We start from the raw sequence: 25,123 nt of genomic DNA on the forward strand, positions 1-25,123 counted from the left end.
TGCAATTTCAACATCTAAGGCTAGTTGATTAATGTGTGTTTTGCCACATCCACAAACATTCCCTCCCTCCAACACCGACGCACAATAGCAGCAGTGTGTACCATTTACAAGATGCAGGAATTCACCAAGGCTGCTTCAACAGCACCTTCCAAACCCACGATGACCACCATCTTGGACAAGGGCAGCAGATAAATGGGAACACCACCACCTGGAAGTTCCCCTCCAAGTCACTCACCATCCTGACTTGGAAATATATTGCCATTCCTTCACTGTCGCTGGGTCAAAATCCTGGAATTCCCTTCCTAATAGCACTGTGGGTGTACCTACACCATGTGGTCTGCAGCGGTTCAAGAAGGCAGCTCACCACCACCACCTCAAGGGCAACTAGGGATGCGCAATGAATGCTGGCCCAGCCAGCGAAGCCCACATCCCATGAATGAATAAAAAGACCCAAAGGTAGGTAGCTAGTTAGCAATGCTACCCTTGTGCTGAGACATATTGCTAGACAGTTAACCAATATGCTGCAACCAAAATTTGCACCATTATACTCATAAACTTGAAAATTAGGTCTGCTGATTCATGACCATTGATCATTAGGTACTTGGAGATAAGTGGGGCATGACAACCATTTGATCCCTAGTATTAATCGGAACTTTTCATTTTAAACCAACTGATATATTCAGTACAAAGAATGGCTTGGAGCAGCATCACTAGCATTAAATTCAGATTTTTAAAAAGATTTTGGCTTTAGGAGTTGGTATGTTGCAATGGGAAATGCAACATCAAACATTATGTATTCATAGGATAAGAATAGATTGGGCTTGACCTGACAGCTATGTGGCTGAATCTCTGATTTTGTATTAGATTATTGTAGTGACTTTTTGAAGTCAACTTGTGGACAACAGAGTATACAAAATAAATCCTAAACTACTACATAGGACCTAAGCTCCTGAATTCCACCCCTACATCTCTCTACCTCTCTTCTTAACTTTCCTCCTTCAGGACATTCCTTAAAACCTACCTCTTTGACTAACCTTTTGGTCATTCAATCTAATATCTCCTTTTTTGGCTCGATGTCATATTTTGTTTTATAATACTCCTGTGAAGTGCCTTACGTTAAGGTGCTATATAAATATAGGTTGTTGCTACCATGCAAATCCATGTGCTTCAGGCACGAAAGCCCCATAGCCCTCTAATCAAGGAGATCAAAACTGCAATGCAAGCTGAGATACCATCAAGGCCTCATCACAGTTGTATCCATTTGAGGACATTGGATATCAGACTTTTTAAAAAAGATTTTCAGACTTATCTGTAGAAATGTCGCAGAGCTAATTTTTAATTAAATTTCAAAGGAACAAAATTTATGATTGTTGAAACCCTCATCTCAAGATGAGAAATATTCCATGATGATTCACTTTATCATGTATTTGTAAAATATATTTTTCTTAGGTTCTCCAGCCACTCCAACAGCGATTTCTTAATGTTATAAACCAAGAAAACTTTCAACAAATCTGTCAGGAAGAAGAGGTGAAGCAGGAGATCATTGCCACACTGGAGGCACTTTGTGGAATAGCTGAAGCAACACAGATAGACAATGTAGCCATTCTGTTCACCTTTTTAATGGACTTTCTCAATAATTGCATTGGTTTAATGGAAATTTACAAGAACACACCCGAGACTGTTAACTTGATCATAGAAGTTTTTGTTGAAGTTGCACATAAACAAATCTGCTACCTTGGAGAGGTGAGTAGAATCAACGCTACTTTGTTCCACATACCTTCTTAGGACATTTTACTGGGAAAACAACTGGATGGTTCATAATTTACCCTCACCCACAATTACTGTCGGTGTTTCCTGTCCATGGGAGAAAGAAGTGTTTTAGACGCTTGCTTTACATGATCGTGGAGTAAGAACGGATTCCACTATTTTGCTATGTCATTGTAAGTCAGTAAAATGTTTGTCCAAAAGCAAAATTTTAGGATAAAAGCAAAATACTGCGGATGCTGGAAATCTGAAACAAAAACAGAAAATGCTAGAAAACCTCAGCAGGTCTAACAGCATCTGCGGAGAGAAAAACAGAGATAACATTTCGAGTCAGTATGACCCTTCAGAGCTAAAGAGAAGTAAAAATTTTAGCCTTTAATATGCTTCTGCATCACTGCTTACGTGCTGTTTACTCAATACGTAGGACCTGAATTAGGTCAGTCTCCTTTAATAATAGTGAGACGAAAATTACTCGCTATGTGACTATTACGTTAAAAATGAACAAAAGTTCATTTTGGAAAAAAATGAATTGATTGGAAATGCTCGTTAATTGATTAGAAGTTCTGAACAAATTTGGTTTTATGCAGAGAAGAAGGAAATTCAAATATACTGCATGTTCTAAGTACCAGACTATAAAAATCTGCAGTTACATTATCATCAGTTGTATGAGTGGGCTTACTACGATTCTATGCAGAAATTTTCTGTTCGCTGTTGATGGACAAGAAGGAAGGATCAGACCACTGTCTGCTTAAGGGGTACTCAATACTTAGTCTTGATTGCAGCCAGCACAGAGAATATTCATTACAGAGGAAATATGTAGCATCTGAGTCTGTGCTAATTCAGAAAATTTACATTATATGAACAATCAAAGAGAAGCTAACTGCTTCCTGAAAACCACAGGGTCATTGTTTTACTATACGAAAATTCGATGAGGCTTTCTTCATTATTTCAATGACTGGTTTATTGCATATGCCAACTTGGTGATGAAATTGTTATTGATGAAACTGTCAACTTCATTGTTATGGAAAGTACTGCATCCTAGTCAAATTTTGAATAATTGCAAGCTAAATGTATTCAAATGAGAAATCAACTTCTTACGCAAAGTTCTCCAAAGAACAAAGACCCCTTGCTCTCATTGTGAGGATCAGGAGGCAAGCCTGCAAGTGAATGCTTCAGTTGGTCTTTAATTAGTGAACACATTCACTCCAAATCTTTAAAGTGGTACAGGTCGAGTATCCTTTATCCGCAAATCCAAACAGGGAACACGTCCAAAAACCACACACTTTTTTTTTAACCTCATCAACCTTTAGCGTGGAAAGTCTAGTTGTTTGTCTGCATTGTTTACCTTGTGATTTTTGTGGTGATCATGCCAAAAATAAACTTTTTCAGGTACCCTGTATTTATTATTCAGTGATACATCTTACTTCTCTAGCCATTTTATTTACTTTAGACTATAGCTAGCTTAGGCTATTGTAACGTAAGTTTATATGCAGTATCCGAAAACCAAAATTATCTGAAATCCAAAATGCAGTGGGCCCCGAGGGTTTCGGATAAAGGATACTCGACCTTCATGTTTTAAATTCAAATGTGTCAAAAATGCTATAAAAATCAATCCAGTGGAGCTGATCAAACACTGGAGTGATTATCCACATGAAAGATGGGGACTTCCTTGTGCAGTCCATAGAGGCAAATCAGGATGTCCTCTTCTCTCCTCCAGAGAACGACTGAACTTACAGAAAAAACTGGAAATTTGTCCCATTTCTTTGTACAACACAGTAAAACAAAAGTCTTGAATTAACTAAACATGCCTTTATGAGATATATAGGTTGAATTGCTTATATTGAGAATATTACAGAATTTTTGATTTTGTGTCTGACCAATATAGTTTAGAATGCTTTTAGGAGGTCACAAATAAGGTAGATAAGGGAGTGTCTATGGATGTTAACTGCTTAGACTTCCAGGAGATATTTAATAAAGTTTCACATAAATTATTAGCAAAAAATCAGAGTGCATGGAATTGAAAGTAGTCTTTTGACTTGGGTTAGAAATTGTTTGGGAGGTAGGAGATAGAGAAAGTGGATAAAAGGTTGACAAGATGTGACAACTGATGTAATCTGAAGATCTGTTCAAGGGCCTCAACTTGTCAACATATTTATTAATGACTTGGGTGTAGGAATAAAATTTTGCATATCCAAGTTTGCAGCTGACGTCTCAGAAGCAACAGTAACTAATGTAGATTGAAGAAGGGAAGTTGCAAAGTGAATATAAAAATTAAGTGAATGGACAAACTATGGCAAAGGGAGTTCAATGTGGGCAAGTATAAGATCCATCCACTTTGGACCAAAGGAAAATAAATGAGTATTTTCTAAATGTGAAAAATTAGGAATTAGATTTGGGAGTTCAAATACATACAATAAAGGGCTAATAGACTTATGCAAAATGCAGTTAAAAGGCTATTGGAATGTTGGCATTTAGCTCAAGGGGTCTGGAATACAAAAGAGGAGGAAATTATGTCTCAGCTGTGGAGAGCCTTGCTCAGACCACATCTGGAGTATAACGGTGTACCGTTTTGGGCACCAAATCTTATGGAGGATATCTTGGCCTTGGTAGAGGGGTAGATTTCATCAGAATTATACTGAGGCTTAGAGAATTAAATTCTACAGGCACATTGCATAAACTTGCTTGTATTCCTTTGAGTATAGGAGATTGAGGGGTGTCCTGATAGAGTTGTTTAAAATGTTAAAAAGGATTTTGTGGGCTAGATCCTGAGAAGCCATTTCGTTTGGTGGAGGAATCAAGAATAAGACAACATAATCTTAAAACTAGAGCTAGGCCATTCTGAAGTGAAATCAGGAAGCACTTTTCCATACGAAGGATAGTAGAAACTTGGAATCCCCTCCCAAAACATCTGTAGCTGGAAAGGCATTTGGAGCTTCCGTGATTGAGATTTTTGTTGGGCATGGGTATCAAGGGATATGGAGCAATGGTGGAAAATTGGAGTTCAACTATAAATCAGCTGTGATATAATTGAATAGCAAGTAGGTCTGAGGTGCTGAGTGGCTTATCCTGTTCCTATGACTTAATAATCTGTCCTTTTATATTAGTAGCCATATTGTTATTACGATGGATAATTGTGCCATTGAAAAGTGGGACAAAATCAGGTGTCCCGTTCCCTCCAGTAACTGCACATTATTCACAATAAAAATAATGTGCAGTTAAGGCTCACTAGCTTTAGAAACACACAACTAAATATGATTGAGCACCTCCACTGGTTTTACAATAATAGTACTCAACCTGTAGTTTTTTAAATGCATGTTGTTCATAGAGCCTCTGAAACATTTCCCAGTACTTACCAACCACAGCTGTATACTGAATTTCCAAATGCTAGGAAAGATTGCACAGCTTCATGCTTTCTGTTAGTTGATAGCTCAGCATGTAGAATTCATAAAGGTTGTATGTTGTTCCTAAATCCAGTCCAAATGAATCCAGGTTTCAGGTAGTTGGAATTATCTTTCCCATGTCTGACCTTTACTGTTGGTTTATCCACCTCACTACACTTTTTTAGTTGTTTGGTGGTACAGAACTTGAGTATCACTGAAAAAAGAGACTTTTTTTTGTCAAAGCTTTTTGTCTTGTACTCAGGACAATTCACAAGAATACCAAATATGAAGGGGACAACAATTTATACCATATGAGAAGAGAATGCTAATTGATTAACAAGTGGTCTCTGGTAGAGGTGTTGCCATGGAGAATGCACCAGTTGATGGTGACTGACAGTTAACTGCCAAGCATTGTTTGAAATTTAAACCAGGCAGCTTGACTCTGGTCAAGGCATTGCCCTGAGGAATGAACCAGCGAATGGCTGTCACTTAATTTGTTTACCTGAAACAGGCAGCATGTGTATACATGTTCTTTGTGTTTGCAAAGAACAGGGCCCTGTGTATTAATATATGTAGCTTCCAATACATGCAAATGTGCCACACTGTGAGCCCAACTGACAATCTTAAGTTGGTTGTCAGCGTAATTCTTAGCACAGTGAGGATTGTTTAGCAAATGTTATCCAATCGCAGAATTGCATCTAATGTTGGACCCTGTGTTTTGAGTTTTGCAAGCACACATGATATATATGACAGGGTTCGTCCTCACAGCCCACTGCATCTGCGCATGTATGGGCTGCCCAAGACACACAAGAGTGATGTCTCTTTACCCTCATCTTATATATGACCGGTTCTGCACAACATGACGACCAAATGGTTGGGCGAATTGTTACGAACAGTTTTGAGCAAGTTTTCCACATACAGGGTGAAGGATTCCTTTACATTTGCGAAGACCACACAGAACTTGCATATTGATAGCAATGCTGTGTCCACATGCTCATTAGACTTTGCTAACCTATTCACACTTAATGAAGCCATAGATATTTGCGCTGCAGCACTATATCGTGGTAATCTAGACCCACCACCATTGTGTGAATCAGTATTCATTGAACTTATGAACTTAGCAACTCGCGCAGTTGCGTTCAGTCTTAATGACACCATGTATGCCTAAATAGATGGTGTTGCCCTCTAGGCCCAGTTCTCTCAAACATCTTTGTTGGGCTCCATAAGAAATATGTCTTTGATGGAATTGCACCTAACCTCCTACCCCCTTGCATATTTCTGCTATGTAAATGGTAAGTTTGCTATATTTAAATCTGCAGCTGCATGTCATAATTTCCTTACATGTCTTAATGGGCTCCATCCTGTGCCTAATTCACCATTGAAATGGCAAATGTCAAATGAACTCCCTTTCCTTGACATACTAGTTGAGAAATCTTCCAGGGGGTTCGCTACCACGGTCTACTGCAAGCTTACCTTCACTGGTTAAAATACACGTTGGTATTCTTAGTTTTATATGCTATAAGATTGGCCTTATTGACAACCTCATAAATAGGGCCTGAGCCATTTGCTCACCATGCAAGCTTGATGCTGAAATAGGGCGCATCAAAGGATTCCTGCGGGATAATGGCTGCCCTGACCAGATCATTTTGCACTGTATATCGTGCAAACTCATGAATGGCAATCACTTTCAGCCCTGAAAATTGCCTAGTCTACCTCAGATTACCCTGGAAAAGCAAGGTATATCAAAATAGCTGTTTCATGCTGCTACTGTGCAGTATCAACACGAGTGATATTCACCACTAGCAAGATGCTGCCGTCAAGCCAAAAAGACGTTCTACCTATCACACAAATGGGTAATGTGGTATATGAATTTCAGTGCCGATGTGATGCTAGGTATGTCCCAAAGACTGGCAGATCATATCAAACATCATGCCCCTTCCGCTGTTCTCAAAGGTCAAGGTACACACTGTAGCCAACCAGCCTGTCCTCCACTGATTGGAGTCATACCTAGCACAAAGGAAGTGTTTGAAGGCCAATCATCTCAGCCCCAGGACATCATTGCAGGAGTTCCTCAGGATAGTGCCCAAGGATTAACCATTTCAGCTGCTTCATCAATGGCCTTCCCTCCATCTTAAGGTCAGAAGTGGGCATGTTCACTGATAATTGCACGGTGTTTCAGTGGCAGTCACAATTCCTCAAAAACTGAAGCAGTCCATGCTTGCATGCAACAACACCTGGCCAATACTCAGGCTTGGGCTGATAAGTGTTAAATAACATTGCACCACCCAAGTGTCAGGCAATGACCATCTCCAACAAGAGAGAATCTAACCATCTCCCCATGACGTTCAGCAACATTACCATTGCTGAAATCCCCACCATCGACATCCTGAGGGGGGGTCATGATTGACCAGAAACCTAAATGGACCAGCTATATAAGTAACTGCAGCTAAAAGAGCTGGTCAGAGACTAGAAATTCTGCAGTGAGTCACTCACTTCCTGACTCTCCAAAGCCTTTCCACCATCTGCAAGACAAAAGTCAAGAGTGTGATGAAGTATTCTCCACTTGCCTGGATGAGTGCCGCTCCAACAACACGCAAGAAGCTCAACACTGTTTAGGACAAAGCAACCCATCTACTACCTTAAATGTTTCCTTTCTCCATCACCAATGGACAGTGGCAGCAGTGTGTACCTTCTAGGGTGCATATTCTGTGCTATGTGGGAACAGCAGGACCCTTTCCATGTACTGGACAACGATTTGTGTCAGTTATAGCAGCTTGAGCCTGGGGTTTTGGAACTTGAGTAGCAGCTGCTGTCTGAGGTTGATGGCTTCATGAATAGCACATTTATCGATGTGGTCACCCCGCAGCTTAAGGGTATGCAGGAAGACAGGGAATGGGTGACCACAAGACATTCGAGAAGAAACAGACAGGTAGTGCAGGAGTCCCCTGAGTGCATTCCACTCTCCAACCAGTATTCCATTTTGAATACTGATGAGAGTGATGGTTCTGCTGTACACAGGGGTACAAGGGAAAGACTGGAAGAACAATAGTGATAGGTGATTCAATATCCTATCGACAGGTGTTTCTGCAGCTACAGACATGATCCAGGATAATTGCCTTCCTGGTGCCAGGGTCAAGGATGTTGCTTAATGGCTTCAGAGCACCCGGAGCAGTCGTGGTCCACATTGGTACAAACAAGGCAGAAAGAGGGATGTGGTCCTGCAATCAGAATTTTGGGAGCCAGGTAGAAAATTAGCAAGTGGGATCACAAAAATATTAATTTCCTGATTACTCCCTGTACCACAAGCAAGTTAGTATTAAAATAAGATAAAACAGATGAATACATGGCTGGAAAGATGGTGCAGGAGAGAGTCACCTGATGGACTTTTAACAAAAGAATAAAACATTTATTAAACAAGAAAAGATGAACTGTATTACAATACTCCTTCACCCACAACTATACCTTTACAGATATACATATTTGTAAGGATAACACGTTACGAAAGCTACCTTATACTCTAATGTGCATAGTAAGTACACAGTCCACGTACCAATAGGCACCCTGTGATCAGACACACCACACTCTGAAACCAAGTGACAGATGCCACCTCAACCAGATGCTATGGATCTCTCTGCAACTTCCCCCAGATGCTTGGCACACCATGAGACAACCGGTCTCGCTACACTCCGTCTTTTACACGAGGGTTTCCAATCTCCACTTTACAAGACTTCCCCTTGGAATAATCTCTCAAAGTGACACTTTCTCACAGGTGCCTTCCGCAAGGGTTCACCCGCAGGGTTTCGAACTCTCCTTCCGATGTTCCTCTCCCCGGGTCACCACATGCGTTCAAGCTGTCTTCCACACACACTCTCTCTCCGACTGAGCCATCAACGTTACCACTGCTTCACATGCCCATAGCAAAGAGTTACAGACTTCAAGTTGTCTCTTTGGAGCTTCTTGCCTCTTGCAAGGTGTTCTCACTTTAAATCTGCTTTCTGCAGCTTGAAGCTTAGAGTGTTTCTCTGCCCCTCATTCTTAACTTCACTTAGGACCTTTTCCAGATTTCTGTTCTTCCCTTGACTAGAAGGTCTGCTTGGAACTTTCCCCTGTTCTGCTCCTCTGGATTTTGGTGTCTTTTCTTTAGCTTGGGACTGGTTATCTGTCCCCTTTGCTCCAGTCTCTCCTGGCAGCTACTTTCAAAACAAACTGAACTCAGACAGCTTCCAAAATCAAACTGCTGCTTCTCCTCTTCTGTGTGTGTCTGTGGGAGGGACCTGCCTCTCTGGACCCCTGTTGCTAGGCAACAGCCCAATTCTTCTACTCTTGTTTGTTTAATCTAGTTGCAACAATCGTGAAAAAAACATCATTATAAATGCAGGCACCTTTTTAAAGTGAAACTAAAACTCAATTTGACCTTTTCTCAACACACACACACACACACACACATACAAAAATACAAATCAAACTTCAACATTAAAGCTAAAACTCATTCCTAACACCCACAAATACAAATATAACTTACTTAAACTGTCTCTATTTCCTAACATAAGTTACAGGCACAGACTGACCTGGCTCAAAGAAGGGCAGAACTAGGTGTTAAATATTCTTGGATATAAGATGTTAATGAAAGATAGGAAAGGAAGAAAAGGGGGGAAGTGGCAGTATTGATTGACCATTGCGGTACTGGGGAGAGATGATGTCCCAGAGGGGTGAAGGACAGAATCAATTTGGCTAGAGCTAAGGGACAAAAAATGTGCAATTACATTGAAGTCCATAGGCTGCCAAATAGTGGGAAGGATGTAGAGGAACAAATCTGCAAGGAAATTAGAGAGGCGCAAGAATTATAGAGCAGTTATATTGGGGGATTATAATTGTCTGAATATAGACTGGGATAGTGGTAGTATAACAGGCAGAGAGGGCCATAGCTCCTAGAGTGTGTTCAGGAAAAATTTCTACAGCAGTATGAGAAAGGAAGCACTACTAGACTGGTTCTTGGGAAGCAGGTGGGCCAAGTAGATTATGTGTTAGTAGGAGAACATTTAGTGGAGTGATCATTGTATCATATATTTTATGTTGGTTATGGAAAAGTACAAAGATCAATCCAGAGTAAGAATAACTGGGGGAAAGCCAACTTCAATGGGGTAAGAATGGATCTGGGCTAGATAAATTGGAGTTAAAGGTTGGCAGGAAAAACATAGCTGAACAATGGGCTACCTTTAAAGAAGAAAGAGTTTGGGCAAAGTCAAGGTATATTTTCTCAAAAGGGTAAATAGATCCAGCGCTCCCTTCATGACAAAAGAAACAGGTTAAGATGGAGAAGAAAAAGTGTGCTTATGACAGATGTCAGGCGGATAATACAATGGAGAGCCAGGCTGAATATAAAAACTTCAGAGGGGAAGTGAAAAAGCAAATGAGAGGGGCAAAGAGAGAGTATGAAGAAAGACAACTAATATAGAAGACTTTGACATTCCCTTCTATAGGCATATAGATGGTATAAGGGTAGTTTTAGGTAAAAAAGGATTGGGGCCAATTAGGGATTTGCGCGTGGAGGCAGGGGGCATAGCTGAGTTATTAAATACTTTGCATCTGTCTTTACCAAGGAAGAAGATGCTACTCATGCCACAGTGAAAGAGGAGGTAATTAGTACACTAGAAGGGTTTAAAATTGTTGAAGGGAGGATATATTGGATAGTCTGACAGCACTTAAAGTTGATAAGGTACCAGGACTGATGCGATGCATCCAAGGATACTGAGGGAATAGTGTGGAAGTTGTGGAGGCACTGGTCATAGTTTTCCAGTCTTCTTTAGACTCAGGGGTGGTGCTAGTGGACTAAATGTCACACCCTTGTTCAGAAAGGGGTGTGACGTTAAGCCCAGCCACTACAGGTCAATCAGTTTACCTTCAGTGGTAGGGAAGCTTCTAGAAACAATAATTTGGGACAAAACTAATAGTCACATGGACAAATGCGAGTTAATTAAGAAAAGCCAGCATGGATTTGTTAAGGGAAAATTGTGTTTAACTAATTTGCTGGCGTTTTTTGAAGAAGTAACAGAGAGGGTTGATGAGGGCAATGCTGTTGATTTGGTGTACATGGACTGCCAAAAGGCATTTGCTACAGTGCAGCACAACAGACTTGTGAACAAAGCTGTAGCCCATGGAATAAAAGGGGAAAAAAAAGCAACATGGATATAAAATTGGTTGAGTGACAGGAAACAAGATTAGTGGTTACTGGATGTTTTTCAGATTGGTGGAAGGTTTGCAGTGTTGTTCCCCAGGGGCCAGTGTTGGGACCCTTGCTCTTCCTGATATATATTAATGACCCAGACCTTTGTGTATGGGGCACGATTTCAAACTTTGCAGATGATGCGAAACTTGGAAGCATTGTGAAATGTGAAGAGGATAGAGTAGAACTTCAAAAGGATATAGGTAAGTTGGTGGAATGGGTAGGCAAGTGGCAGATGAAGTTCACTGTGGAGAAATGTGAAGTGATTCATTTTGGTAGGAAGAACATGGAGAGACAATATAAAATAAAGGATACAACTCTAAAGAGGGTGCAGGAGCAGAGGGACATGGGTGCATATGTGCATAAGTCATTGAAGGTGGCAGGACAGGTTGAGAAAGCAGTTAAGAAAGCATACAGTATCCTCTGCTTTATTAATAGGAGCATAGAGTACAAGAGCAAAGAGATTATGTTGAACTTGTATAAGACACTAGTTTGGCCTCAGCTTAGGCATTGCATCCAGTTCCGGATGCTGCACTTTAGGAAAGATGAGAATGTATTGGAAAGAGTACAGAAAAGATTCACAATAATGCTTCCAGGGTTGAGGAACTTCAGTTATAAAGATAGTTGGAGAGGTTGGACTGTTTTCCTTTGGGAAGACTGAGAAATAATTTCATAGAGGTAGGTATTCATAGAGGCCTGGACATAGTAGATAGGGAGAAACTGTTCCCACTCATGAAAGGATCAAGAACGAGAGGGCACAGATTTAAAGTAATTGGCAAAAGATGCAAAAGGGACAAGCAGCTTGAGAAAAAACTTTTTCACGCAGCGAGTGGTTAAGGTTGAATGCGCACTGCCTGAGAGTGTGGTGGAGGTTTAGTCGGAGCATTCAATTTGGAATTACACTGTTTTCTGAAAAGGAAGAATGTTCAGGGTTACAGGGAGAAGGTGGAGGAATGGCACTAGGTGAATTGCTCATTCAGAGAGCCTGTGCAGACTAGATGAGCCGAATGGCCTCCTGCACTGTACCAATTCTGAAGTTCTGTAATCTACAAGTTGTGCTGCAGCAGCTAGCCAAGGCTCCTGGATAGCAGCTTCCAAACCTGCGACCTCTACCAGCTAGAAGAACAAGGGCAGCAGAGTCATGGGAACACCACCTGCAGGTTCCCCTCCAAGCCACACACCATATTGACTTGGAACTATATTGCCATTCCTTTACTGTCACTGGGTCAAAATCCTGGAACTCCCTCCCTAACAGCACACGGACTGCAGTGTTTGAAGAAGGTGGCTCCCCACAACCATCTTGAGGACAATTAGAGATAGGCAATGAATGCTGGCCTTGCCAGCCACATCCATATCCCATGAATGAATTAGAAAAACAATCTCTGCTTGATTCTCTGCCTTTTGCATCTGCTAGTTCATTTCAGTGTGAAAACTGATGAAAAACAAACATAATTGAATGTAAGAAGTCAAAGGAAGAATATTATTGAAAAACACTGTTAAAATTGTCTATATTTGACAAGTATTTCATGTTTTGTTGTCTTCCAAGCAGGAATACTTTAATTTTGCCTAAGTTTCTTTTACTTAGTTCAGTAACCATTTGTTAATAAAAGTGTGAGATTACATCGCTCTTGCCTCAGGATCAGAAGATCCTCGGTTCAAGTCCCCAACTTGGAGTAGAATCTTGACCAATACTTTGGTGCATTGCTAAAGATATGCTGCATTGTCAGATGTTGTCTTTCAGACAAGGCCTTAAACTGAAGCTCCATGTTAAGTGGTAGATCAGTTACATGGAGATAATAGATCCACTGATACTATTTGAATAACAGCAGGGAAACTCCCTTGTTGTCATAGTCTGCATGGATATCTCCACCAATTTTGGAACAGTCCATTTGCCTACCTCATTTTTGGGAACTTGCTGTGCTTGGCTTGTTTGTCTACATAATAGTGACATCACTCAAGTTAATCATTGGTATAGAAACATATTGCAATTTCTTGAAGATGTAAAAGTTGCTAGATAAATGTGAGTTTTCTTTTTTAATAAGTACATTACAAATGACAATGCTTCGTGTCCAAAATAATGAGATAAGCCCCCATCCTTTATTTTTAATTGCCTGTAATGTTAAATGTTTTAAAATGTGAATGTGTTTTATAATACTAAAATAAATAATTCCACAGCAACTATGATGTTCATGTTGAGCCTTAACATGGATCCACCCTCTCATCTCTATATGTCAGCTTCATAGCTGTGAGTTTCTATTACAAACGGGAAAGAAAACACAGCCCAGTGCCTGTTTGGAATGAAAGTTTACATTAAGTTTTGAAATTATTCGATCAGATCTAACATAATGTTTTAATTTTCAGTCAAAAGCCATGAAGTTGTATGAAGCCTGTCTGACGCTACTACAGGTTTATTCTAAGAACAGCTTAGGCAGGAAACGGACTGATGTAGCAGCAGAAGAAGAGCAGTATCAAGACTTGTTGCTCATTATGGAACTTCTGACTAACCTCCTATCAAAGGAGTTTATAGACTTCAGTGACACAGGTATGCATTAGCGTTTGCGTACAATAACAACCAAGAACTCTATGATAGTACAACGTGATTTATTTATTATTGGAGGTTTTTCACATGCAGAGTGCTTCTAACTCATGAATACCACATGTATAAATTATGAATACCTCTGACAGTGTAAAATTCCAATAATGCACAATAATTCAATGTTAAAATGTATCCCAAAAGTGTATTTACATTTTGGAATACATGTTAAGAGTGAGGCCATGATGAGCTGCTACATTGCTTAGGACTGAAATTAACACACATGGAATTTAATATTGTGCTTTTGAAAGCAACTAATATTTGCTATATCTGGGAATACTATACAGCTGCTATGGTAAGGAGTGGTACAAAGTAGTGGTATCTGGATTCAGGTTCACCATCTCTCAAGCTACTAATCTCTGCTGTGCCACTTGGGGGAAGAGGAGAAAAAACCTTGACAGGCTACTGTTACCACAATATTGTGGAGCTGAATGACCAGTGGTAGAGGGTTGAAAGCCGATCCACCAACCCATCCTTGCATCCACAATGCTGTAGCTTGTAATTTTGAATTTATAAAACTATTGTTTTGTGGGTGGAGGAGCATTGTTTCTGATTTTTGTTGTTCTAGGGCTCGTGTATTGCTATTATTCTCAGCAATGCTGTCCAATGTTGGAACTGCAGGACGCTTGTAAATATTAACTCTTGGAATAAGGAGATGGAAGGGGAAAGGGGAGTTTTTAGCTTTATCATCAGACCTGAGAAGTCATTGTGAAAATCTCCTAGTGACAAACTGTTCCTGAAATACATAAAATTCATATTTTTTTTTAAAATGGTATTTGGGAAGTTGAACTAACTAATTTTGCTTTTTAATTCACTAATGAAAAACAACAGAATCGTTTTCAAAGTTTCTTGGTCTTCCAGCAAGCGATGTCACGTACAAAATTACAGTAGTGTCCTTCCGGGGTTGTTAAAACTAAACAAAATGTTATATGCAGGCTTATGTCTCACCAAGCCCACCAACATATATTGTATACTTCAGTGACTGTTGATCACTAAATAAGTGGCTTAAAAGAAGCGCTCTTTTTACATTGTATTTTCTATATAGATGAAGTATTCCGTGGGCAAGAATCTGGACAGCCTGGAAACAGATCAGTGTCAGCTGCTGATGTAGTCCTTTATGGAGTGAATATTGTACTGCCACTTATGTCACAAGACTTGCTAAAGGTAAAGTGTATTTTTAATATGAATGTTTATTGCAAGGGGAATGAAATATAAAGGTAAGGAAGTTTTGCTACAATTGGATAGGACATTAGTGAGACCACATCTGGAATACCATGTACAGTATTATTGAGAGAGGATATAGTAGCATTAGAAGCAGTTCAGAGAACTTTCACCCAACTGATTCCTGGGATGAAGGGGTTACCTTATGGGGAAAAGTTGGACAGGTTGGGCCTGTGTCGTTGGTGTATAGAAGAATGAGAGATGACCTTGTTGGAACATGTAAGATCCTGAGGAGACTTGACAGGTGCTGAAAGGATGTTTCCCCTTGTGGGGAGAGACTAGAACTAGGGGACCTGATTTAAAAATAAGGGGTCTCCTATTTAAGACGGAGATGAAGAGAATTTTTTTTCTCTGAGGGTCATTGATCTGTGGAATTTTCTTCTTAGAGAGAAGTGGAGACAGGGTCACTGAGTATTTTTAAGGCTGAGTTAGATACATTCTTGATTGACAAGGGAATCAGAGGGTTTAGGGGTACTCAGAAAAGTGGAGTTGAGGCCACAATCAGATCAGCCATGATCTTGTAGAATGGCAGAGCAGCCTCGAGGGACCGAATTGCCTACTGCTCCTAATTCATATGTTAATATAATGACAGATAAGTGGAAAATAAGGAACCACAATCCCTTTTCTAATTCCTACAAACTGGAGACTTGTAGCAAATTTACATAGTTTGTTAGAGCGTAGAACAGTATGGATGAAAAGAACCATACACCGTGTTTTAGTAATTATAGAATTTAAAAACATCAAGTCATGAAAGCATATGGAAATAGGGTGGTGATAGTGGATGGTTGTAATTGGTAAATATAGTTCTGGGAAATGTTATGGTGGAAGTGTTCTTGGGGTTTGGACAATTCTATTCGATGTGTATTATGTTAGATTCATATTTTCAACAATTTTTTTTTTTACTTTGACAGTTTCCATCATTGTGTAACCAGTATTACAAATTAATCACCTTCATTTGTGAAATATTTCCTGAGAAAATACCACAGCTTCCTGAAGAACTTTTTAAGAGTCTTATGTACTCTTTAGAATTGGGCATGACTTCGTATCCTTTTACTGCTATTAGAATGTCTGATTTGTGAGAATTATAACATTGACATAAAATGTTTGGCTTGGTTTATATCTTGGATTGATCTGATGGTTTGGGGTAGTGATGATTGCTGCAGTCTGCGAGTTTGTGTTTTGTATGGGCACAGATCTGTCTCAGATATTTTTCTCTCCAGAAACTACAAGAAGAGTAGCACATGTAATGTTCCACAAATAACCATCAATAGTTTCACCCTTATCTATTGCTAAGGTCCAGTTTTCATTTTTGAGATTAAGATGGAAACCCTCAAGCATTGGATAATTTATTTTACTGGACTTCTATGAAACTGTAATTATTTTTTAGTAGTTAATAGAATAGAAATTGGGTGACAGTTAAGTAACCACTTGAATAATATTGTGGATTCAATGTCTTTGAAGATTTCTGTGTATTATTGAAGATGGACGTGAGCAGAGCCCAATTTATTACTATGATTCCAGGAGCTCTGAGGATTAATCTATATATCTTGCTTTACTATATTCATGACACATTTTGAATTATAATTTTGATATATTTGTTCATTCACAGAATAGATCCTATTTGAATTTTTCACATGTATCTTGTTTCTTTAAACTGCAAATAAGGAAATAGATAGCTGGATGGAAGTTCTGCATCTTTCCTTAACCCTTCCCTTTAGGATGACATCTGAAGTTTCTCAACTCTGTTTGGAAGCCCTCACACCTTTGGCTGAAACGTGTGCCAAGGCACAAGAGACAGAATCACCACTCTTCGCTGCAACCAGACATTTTCTTAAGGTACAACTTATATTGCTGAAATGCCAGTAATTTCTGACCACATTTTGTGTGGTTATGGTGTAAATAGGGAATTGTAGTGAATTCTTTTTAAATTGCTGATATCCAAGCGACTTAAATTGACCATCTTATTTTTTTGATCACTGCATGTCTATTCATTGAGAAAGCACTTTTAATCTTGTGCTCTGTGATTAAAATTCTGCTCGTATTGAGGATTTTTTTGTCATAACTATGTAATAACTAACATTTATTCTATTGCCATGAGTCTGCCATTTCCAGTCACTTTGGAAAAAAAAAAATATTTGTACTCTTGAGCTTTTATATACAAGTTGGAAAACCACTTTCTTTGGCAAACAACAGCTTGTGAATTTTCTTCAGAGTTGAAATTTTTAAGCACTCTTTGATTACATTCTTTAATATTTGTTTATCCAACACTCCTCATCGCACTGAGGAAGTGGGAGTTGAAGTCACAGGCAAAATCAGTATAATGTGGAAAAATGTGAAATTGTCTATTTTGACAGGAAGAATAAAAGAGAAGCATATTACCTGAATGGTGAGAGATTGCAGAGTCTGAGATGCAGAGGGATCTGGGTGTCTTAGTACATGAATTTGAAAAGGCTGGTATGCAGGTACAGCAAGTAATTAGGAAAGCTAATAAAATGTTATCATTTATTGCGAGGGGAATTGAATACAAAAGTAGGGAGGTTATGCTTCAGTTAGATAGAGCACTAGTGAGACCACATCTGGAGTACTGTGTAGAGTATTGGTCACCTTATTTAAGAAATGATGTAAATGCTTTGTAAGCAGTTCAGAGAAGGTTTACCAGACTAATACCTGGAATGGGCAGGTTGTCTTAAGAGGACAGACTAGGCTTATATCCGCTGGGGTTTAGAAGAGTAAGAGGTGACTTGATTGAAACATATAAGATCCTGAGGGGACGACAGGGTGGATGTGGAGAGGATGTTTCCTCTTGTGGGAGAATCTAGAACTAGAAGTCACTGTTTAAAAATAAGGGGTTGCCCATTTAAAATGGAGATGAGGCGAAATTCTTTCTCTGAGAGGGTCGTGAGTCTTTGGAACTCTTACTAAAAAGACGGTGGAAGCAGAGTCTTTGAATATTTTTAAGGCAGAGGTGGATAGATTTTTGGTAAGCAAGGGGGTGATAGGTTATCGGGGACAGGCGAGATGCAGATTTGATATTACTTTCAGATCAGCTGTGATCTTATTAAATGGTGGAGCAGGCTCGGGTGGCCGAATGGCCAACTCCTGCTCCTTGTTCGTATGTTCTTATTACCTATCACTTTCATCTCAAATCACACAACGGTCATAGAAACATAGAAAATAGAAGCAGGAGTAGGCCATTCGGCCCTTCGAGCCTGCTCCACCATTCATTATGAACATGGCTGCTCATCCAACTCAATAACCTGCTCCCGCTTTCACACCATATCCTTTGATCCCTTTCTCCCCAAGAGCTATATCTAACTCCTTCTTGAAAACATACAATATTTTGGCCTCAACTACTTTCTGTGGTAGCGAATTCCACAGGCTCACCACTCTCTGGGTGAAGAAATTTCTCCTCATCTGAGTCCTAAATGGTCTACCCCGTATCCTCAGACTGTGACCCCTGGATCTGGACTCCCCCACCATCGGGAACATCCTTCCTGCATCTATCCTGTCTAGTCCTGTTAGAATTTTATAGGTTTCTATGAGATCCCCCCTCGTTCTTCTGAACTCCAGCGAATATAATCCTAACTGACTCAATCTCTCTTCATATGTCAATCCCGCCATCCCAGGAATCAGTCTGGTAAACCTTCGCTGCACTCCCTCTATAGCAAGAACATCCTTCCTCAGGTAAGGAGACCAAAACTGTATACAATATTCCAAGTGTGGTCTCACCAAGGCCCTGTATAATTGCAGCAAGACACCCCTGCTCCTATACTCTAATCCTCTCGTTATGAAGGCCAACATACCATTTGCCTTCTTTACCACCTGCTGCACCTGCATGCTTACCTTCAGCGACTGGTGTACGAGGACACCCAGGTCTCGTTGCACATTCTCCTCTCTCAATTTATAGCCATTCAGATAACCTGCCTTCCTGTTTTTGCTACCAAAGTGGATAACCTCACTTTTATCCACATTATACTGCATCTGCCATGCATTTGCCCCCTCACTCAGCTTGTCCAAATCACACTGAAGCATCTCTGCATCCTTCTCTCACTCACCCTCCCACCCAGCTTTGTGTCATCTGCAAATTTGGAGATATTACATTTCGTTCCCCCACTTAAATCATTAATATATATTGTGAATAGCTGGGGTCCCAGCACTGATCCCTGCGGTTACCCACTAGTCACTGCCTGCCATTCGGAAAAAGACCTGTTTCTTCCTACTCTTTGTTTCCTGTCTGCCAACCAGTTTTCTATCCATCTCAATACACTACCTCTAATCCCATGTGCTTTAATTTTACACGTTAATCTCTTATGTGGGACTTTGTCGAAAGCCTTCTGAAAGTCCGAATAAACCACATCCACTGACTCCTCCTCATCAACTCTACTAGTTACATCCTTGAAAAATTCCAGTAGATTTATCAAACATGATTTCCCTTTCGTAAATCCATGCTGACTCTGTCCACTTCTGCCACTGTTTTCCACGTGCTCAGCTATTAAATCTTTTATAATGGGCTCTAGAATTTTCCCCACTACTGACGTCAGGCTGACTGGTCTATAATTCCCTGTTTTCACTCTGCCTCCCTTTTTAAATAGTGGGGTTATATTAGCTACCTTCCAATCTGTAGGAACTGTTCCAGAGTCTATAGAATCTTGGAAGATGACTACCAATGCATCCACTATTTCTAGGGCCACTTCCTTAAGTACTCTGGGATGTAGATTATCAGGCCCTGGGGATTTATCTGCCTTAAATCCCATCAATTTCCCCAACACCGTTTCCCTACTAATACTGATTTCTTTCAGTTCCTCCCTCTCGCTAAACCCTGTGTTCCCCAACATTTGTGGTATGTTATTTGTGTCCTCCTTTGTGAAGGCAGAACCAAAGTATGTATTTAGTTGGTCAGCCATTTCTTTGTTCCCCATTATAAATTCCCCTGTTTCTGACTGTAAGGGACCTACATTTGACTTCACCAATCTTTTTCTTTTCGCATACCTATAGAAACTTTTACAGTCAGTTTTTATGTCCCCTGCAAGCTTACTCTCCTACTCTATTTTCTTAATCAATTCCTTGGTCCTCCTTTGCTGAATTCTAAACTGCTCCCAATTCTCAGGTCTGTTTTTTTTTCTGGCCAATTTGTATGCCTCTTCCTTGGATCTAATACTATCTCTAATTTCCCTTGTAAGCCATGGTTTGGCCGCCTTTCCTGTTTTACTTTTGCGCCAGACAGGAATAAACAATTGTTGCAGTTCATCCATGTGCTCTTTGAATGTTTGCCATTGCCTATCCCCCGTCATCCCTTTAAGTAACTTTTTCCAATCCATCATAGCCAACTCGCGCCTCATACCATCATAGTTTCCTTTATTAAGATTCAGGATCCTAGTCTCAGAATCAACTACATCACTCTCCACCTTGATGACGAATTCTATCATATTATGGTCACTCATCCCCAAGGGGCCTTGCACAACTAGATTGCCAATTATTCCTTTTTCATTACACAGTACCCAGTCTAGGATGGCCTGTTCTCTAGTAGGTTCCTCAACATATTGGTCCAGAAAACCATCCCGTATACACTCCAGGAATTTCTCTTCTACAGTATTGTTACTAATTTGATTTGCCCAATCTATATGCAGATTAAAGTCACCCATAATTATTGCATGCGTCTCTAATTTCCCAACATCACCGCTACAGTTCGGAGTTCTATTTACAACCCCCACTAATGTTTTTTGTCCCTTAATGTTTCTCAGCTCTACCCATACAGATTCCACACCATCGGAGCTAATATCTTTCCTCACTATTGCATTAATTTCCTCTTTAACCAGCAATGCAACTCCACCGCCTTTTCCATTTTGTCTGTCCTTCCTAAACACTGAATACCCCTGGATGTTCAGTTCCCATCCCTGATCACCCTGCAGCCATGTCTCCGTAATCCTGACTATATTGTACCTGTTTATATCTATTTGCGCGGTTAATTAATCCACTTTATTGCGAATGCTCCTGGCATTAAGGCACAAAGCCTTAAGGCTTGTCTTTTTAATATTACTTGTCCCGTTCCCACTATTTTTCACTCAGGCCCTGTTTGATTCTTGCCCTTGATTTCTCTGCCTATCACTTTTCTTATTCCCCTTTCTGACTTTTGTTCTTGTCCTTGATTCCCCCTCCTTTGAGCCCTTGCATAGGTTCCCATCCCCCATTTTAGTTTAAACCCTCCCCAACCACTCTAGCAAATATTCCTCCAGGACATCAGTTCCAGTCCTGCCCAGGTGTAACCCGTCCAGTTTGTACTGGTCCCACCTCCCCAGAACCAGTCCCAATGTCCTAGGAATTTGAAACCCTCCCCCTCATCCGTATTTGTTCAGCCACGTATTCATCCGATATATCCTGCTATTTCTACTCTGAATAGGACGTGGAAACTGTTAGTAATCCTGAGATCACTATCTTTGAGGGCCTACTTTTCAACTTACTTCCTAACTCCCTATATTCTGCTTTTAGGACCTCATCCCTTTTTTTACCTATGTTGTTTGTACCAATGTGTACCACGACCACTGGCTGTTCACCCTCCCCCTTCAGAATATCCTGTAGCCACTCTGAGACACCTTAGCACCAGGGAGGCAACATACCATCCTGGAGTCTTGTTTACGGCCACAGAAACGCCTATCTACTCCCCTTACAATTGAATCCCCTATAATTATTGCATTCCCACACTTTTTACTCCTCCCCTGTGCAGCAGAGCCAACTGTGGTGCAACGAATTTGGCTGTTGCTGCTTTCCCCTGAGAGGTCATTCCCCCCAATAGTATCCAAAGCAGTACGTTTGTTTTGCAGTGGAATAGCCACAGGAGATTCCTGCACTGCCTGCCTAGTCTTCTTGCTCTGCTTGGTGGTCACCTATTCCCTTCCTGCCTGTGGCCTCTTAGTCTGTGGTGTGACCACCCCTCTATACATGCTATCCACGATACTCTCTGCCTCATGGATGCTCCAGTCGCCGCTCCAGCTCCGAAACCCGGGTTTCCAGGAGCTGCAGCTGGAGACACTTCCCGCACACATGCTGGCCCTGGGCACTGGAAATGTTCCCGGCTTCCCACATAGAGCAGGAGGAGCACACCATGGCTTTCAGCTCTCCTGCCATGATTTACCCCTTTAAATTAAATTAAACCTTTTGGAAGATACTTAATATCAAATAATATCAATTACTCTAGGGCCCTTCTTCCCTGCTCTTCGTTGTTACAGAATATAGCCCTTACAAACGATGAACCACAAAATAAGACCTTACAAACTATAAGCGACAAAAGTAGTAAATATTTACCCGACCATGCTCACAGTACTCAAAGGATCACCTTGTTCCCTCCTCATTGAACCCCCTTAGTCACCAAACTCCAACTTAAGCACTCTACTGCAGCCCAAAGCAGACAAAGTCAGCACTGTAAGATGGCCTGTTTTTATACTCTCTGCATCTAGCCTCTGAAAACCTGTTTAAGCCAGTTATCTAATTAACTAGTTGTAGTTGCAAGCAGAGCCTGTATAAACCCTGTTTAAAAGCTGGCCTAAAACTCACCTCCTTCCACCCCAAACAGCAACTTTTAGTTAATTACTAAATTAAAGAAAGACTAGACTTTAGATAGAAATTAACCCTTAAATTCCCTCAGTCACCAAACTCCAAATTAAGCACGCTACTGCAGCCCAAAGCAGCACTCCAGTGCAGACAAAGTCAGCACTGTAAGCGTAAACATGAATTACACAAATTTTATTATCTCTAAATTGGCAAGTTTGGATAATGGTTTTGCCTGGTTTCGAACCGGGGACTTTACGTGTGTGAGGTGAATGTGATAACCAGTACACTACAGAAACACTGGGCAAGTCACGTAATCCCCACCTCAATTTTGTATTTTATAAAGGCTCTGCCTGCAACTAATTGCTCAGTTGTTCTGTTCCTCCTGCTGTTAGCCATAGTAGTTAGCTTATGCTTTGCAAATGGACCTGGTCTTGCTACTTGTGCTTTAGTGTCGTCTTGATGAACAGTTTTGTAAACATCATTCAGGATTTCATTCTACAAAGTTAAAAAAACTACTCGTCCAAATCTTTAAATGTTACTTTTAAAAATGTCTTACCCAATCACAGATTGACCTAACCTGAGGATATCAGTCAAGGTGCCATGTCTATCATATTAAATTGGAGAGAAATATCCGAATGTTTTATATTTGTTGGTTTAGTACTTCAGCAAAAGCAGCTATTGTGGAAGGTATGATGCAGTTTGGCAATATTCTGAGATTATGCCAGCCTGTTCACAACCTTGGTATCATGTTTGACCCAGAGAAGAGCTTCCTATCTCATATCCATGCCATCACTAAGACCGTCTATTTCCACCTCCATAGCTTTGTTACCTCTAGACTCGGCTATTTCAATGCACTCTTGGCTGATCTCCCACATTCTACCCTCTGTAAACTTGAGGTTATCTGAACTCTGCTGCCCATGTCTCAACTCGCAGCAAGTTCTGTTTCCCTATCACCCCCAGCTCCCGGTCAAGCAACATCTTGATTTTAAAAATCTCATCTTTGGTTTTCAAATCCCTTCATGACCTCACCCCTCCCTGTCTCTCATGTCCTCCAGCCCCACCATTCTCCAAGGTATCAGTGCTCCTCTGATTCTGGCCTTCAGTGCATGCACAATTTTAATGGCTGCACAATTGGTGACTGTGCCTTCAGTTGCTTAGGCCCCAAGCTCTGAAATCTCCACTCTACATCTCTCTACCTCGCTTTCCTCCTTTAAGACACACCATAAAACCTACCTCTTTGACCAAGCTTTTGGTCACCTGACCTAATATCTCCTTCCGTGGCTCAGTGTCATACTTTGTTTCCATGTGTGCCTTAGGACATTTCATTACTTTAAAGGTGCTATATAAAAATAAGTTATTGTAGATTGCTGCAAGCTACATTCTGTCTTCCAGGCAATTACATACATACTTTCTTGGACTTCAAAGTTCCAACTGTCAGCATGGTCAGGATGCTGGTTGTTAAATAATACATAAACCAGTCACCTGCATTGCTCTAATTGACATTTATTCCAAATAGGTCCTTCAGTTCATTCTTGCATTCCAACTGACACATGGACTTGTAGCACCATTATAGATAGTTCTTTAGTCTCTGGGGAACGTTCTGACTAGTACCATTTTAAGTGTCTACAATGCAGAACTAAAATTAGCTAGAGGAAGCCATGTGAATAAGTATGCTCCCTCCAAGAAATCTATTTGATTTTGAGAATTTGAATTTTCTATACATCATTTTTGACCTAATCAATGTTTTAGTTTCAGCCAACCCCTTCAGACGACATTGGCACTAAGTATTCAGCCAATTGACTGGACACGACGCATTCTGCTCAGTTGACATTGAAGATACTAACTTTTAGTATCTTTCTGATTCAAAATGGGAAGAGGGTGAGCGAATCTGCCTCTTACCCTCACATTTCAGATCAAATCTGAATTCTGGACCTGTTGGAGTTACCTATCTATGAGCTTTCTACTTTCATTTCTAAAGCTATGCAATACAAGGGTGAACTGTTAGTCACAGATCTGTCACTGGTATTTCTAATAAAACGATTTGAGGTGGTATATTAACAAAAAAGGACAACCACCAAGAAGCATATTGGGTTAAGTGCTGCACTTTTTCCCATACAGTATATTAATATGCATATACTCAACTTATCTAGTGAAAAAATTTATCATAATGTGCTTGGAATGTATTTTCATTCTGTAGAGTTTGTCATTACAGCTCGTCTTTGATATGCTGGTATTGCAGAAGCACAATGCAGAACTTACTGATGCTGCAGGTGAAGCCTTCTACACACTAGTATGTCTGCATCAGGTAAAACTGCTTTAAAAACTCTTTCTCTGTCCCTTCCCCTTTTCAAATTAACCAATTTCAGATTCAGTATATTTTATTTTCTTATTTGCTTT

At 40.3% G+C, this 25,123-nt stretch overlaps 1 protein-coding gene across 2 annotated transcripts in view; it reads left to right on the plus strand.

Annotated features, from left to right (window-relative positions):
* xpo4 (exportin 4) overlaps window positions 1-25,123 on the plus strand; it is a 170,026-nt gene that overhangs the window by 140,817 nt on the left and 4,086 nt on the right. For both annotated transcript variants that reach the window (XM_078545457.1, XM_078545458.1), the window contains exons 17-22: window positions 1,450-1,743; window positions 13,729-13,909; window positions 15,006-15,124; window positions 16,093-16,223; window positions 16,900-17,017; window positions 24,939-25,031. In XM_078545457.1, coding sequence (XP_078401583.1) covers window positions 1,450-1,743; window positions 13,729-13,909; window positions 15,006-15,124; window positions 16,093-16,223; window positions 16,900-17,017; window positions 24,939-25,031 — 936 coding nt within the window. The remainder of the gene's footprint in view (window positions 1-1,449; window positions 1,744-13,728; window positions 13,910-15,005; window positions 15,125-16,092; window positions 16,224-16,899; window positions 17,018-24,938; window positions 25,032-25,123) is intronic.

Source organism: Cetorhinus maximus, chromosome 7, assembly GCF_964194155.1.
Source record: "Cetorhinus maximus chromosome 7, sCetMax3.hap1.1, whole genome shotgun sequence".
In the NCBI taxonomy this organism is placed as follows: domain Eukaryota; kingdom Metazoa; phylum Chordata; class Chondrichthyes; order Lamniformes; family Cetorhinidae; genus Cetorhinus; species Cetorhinus maximus.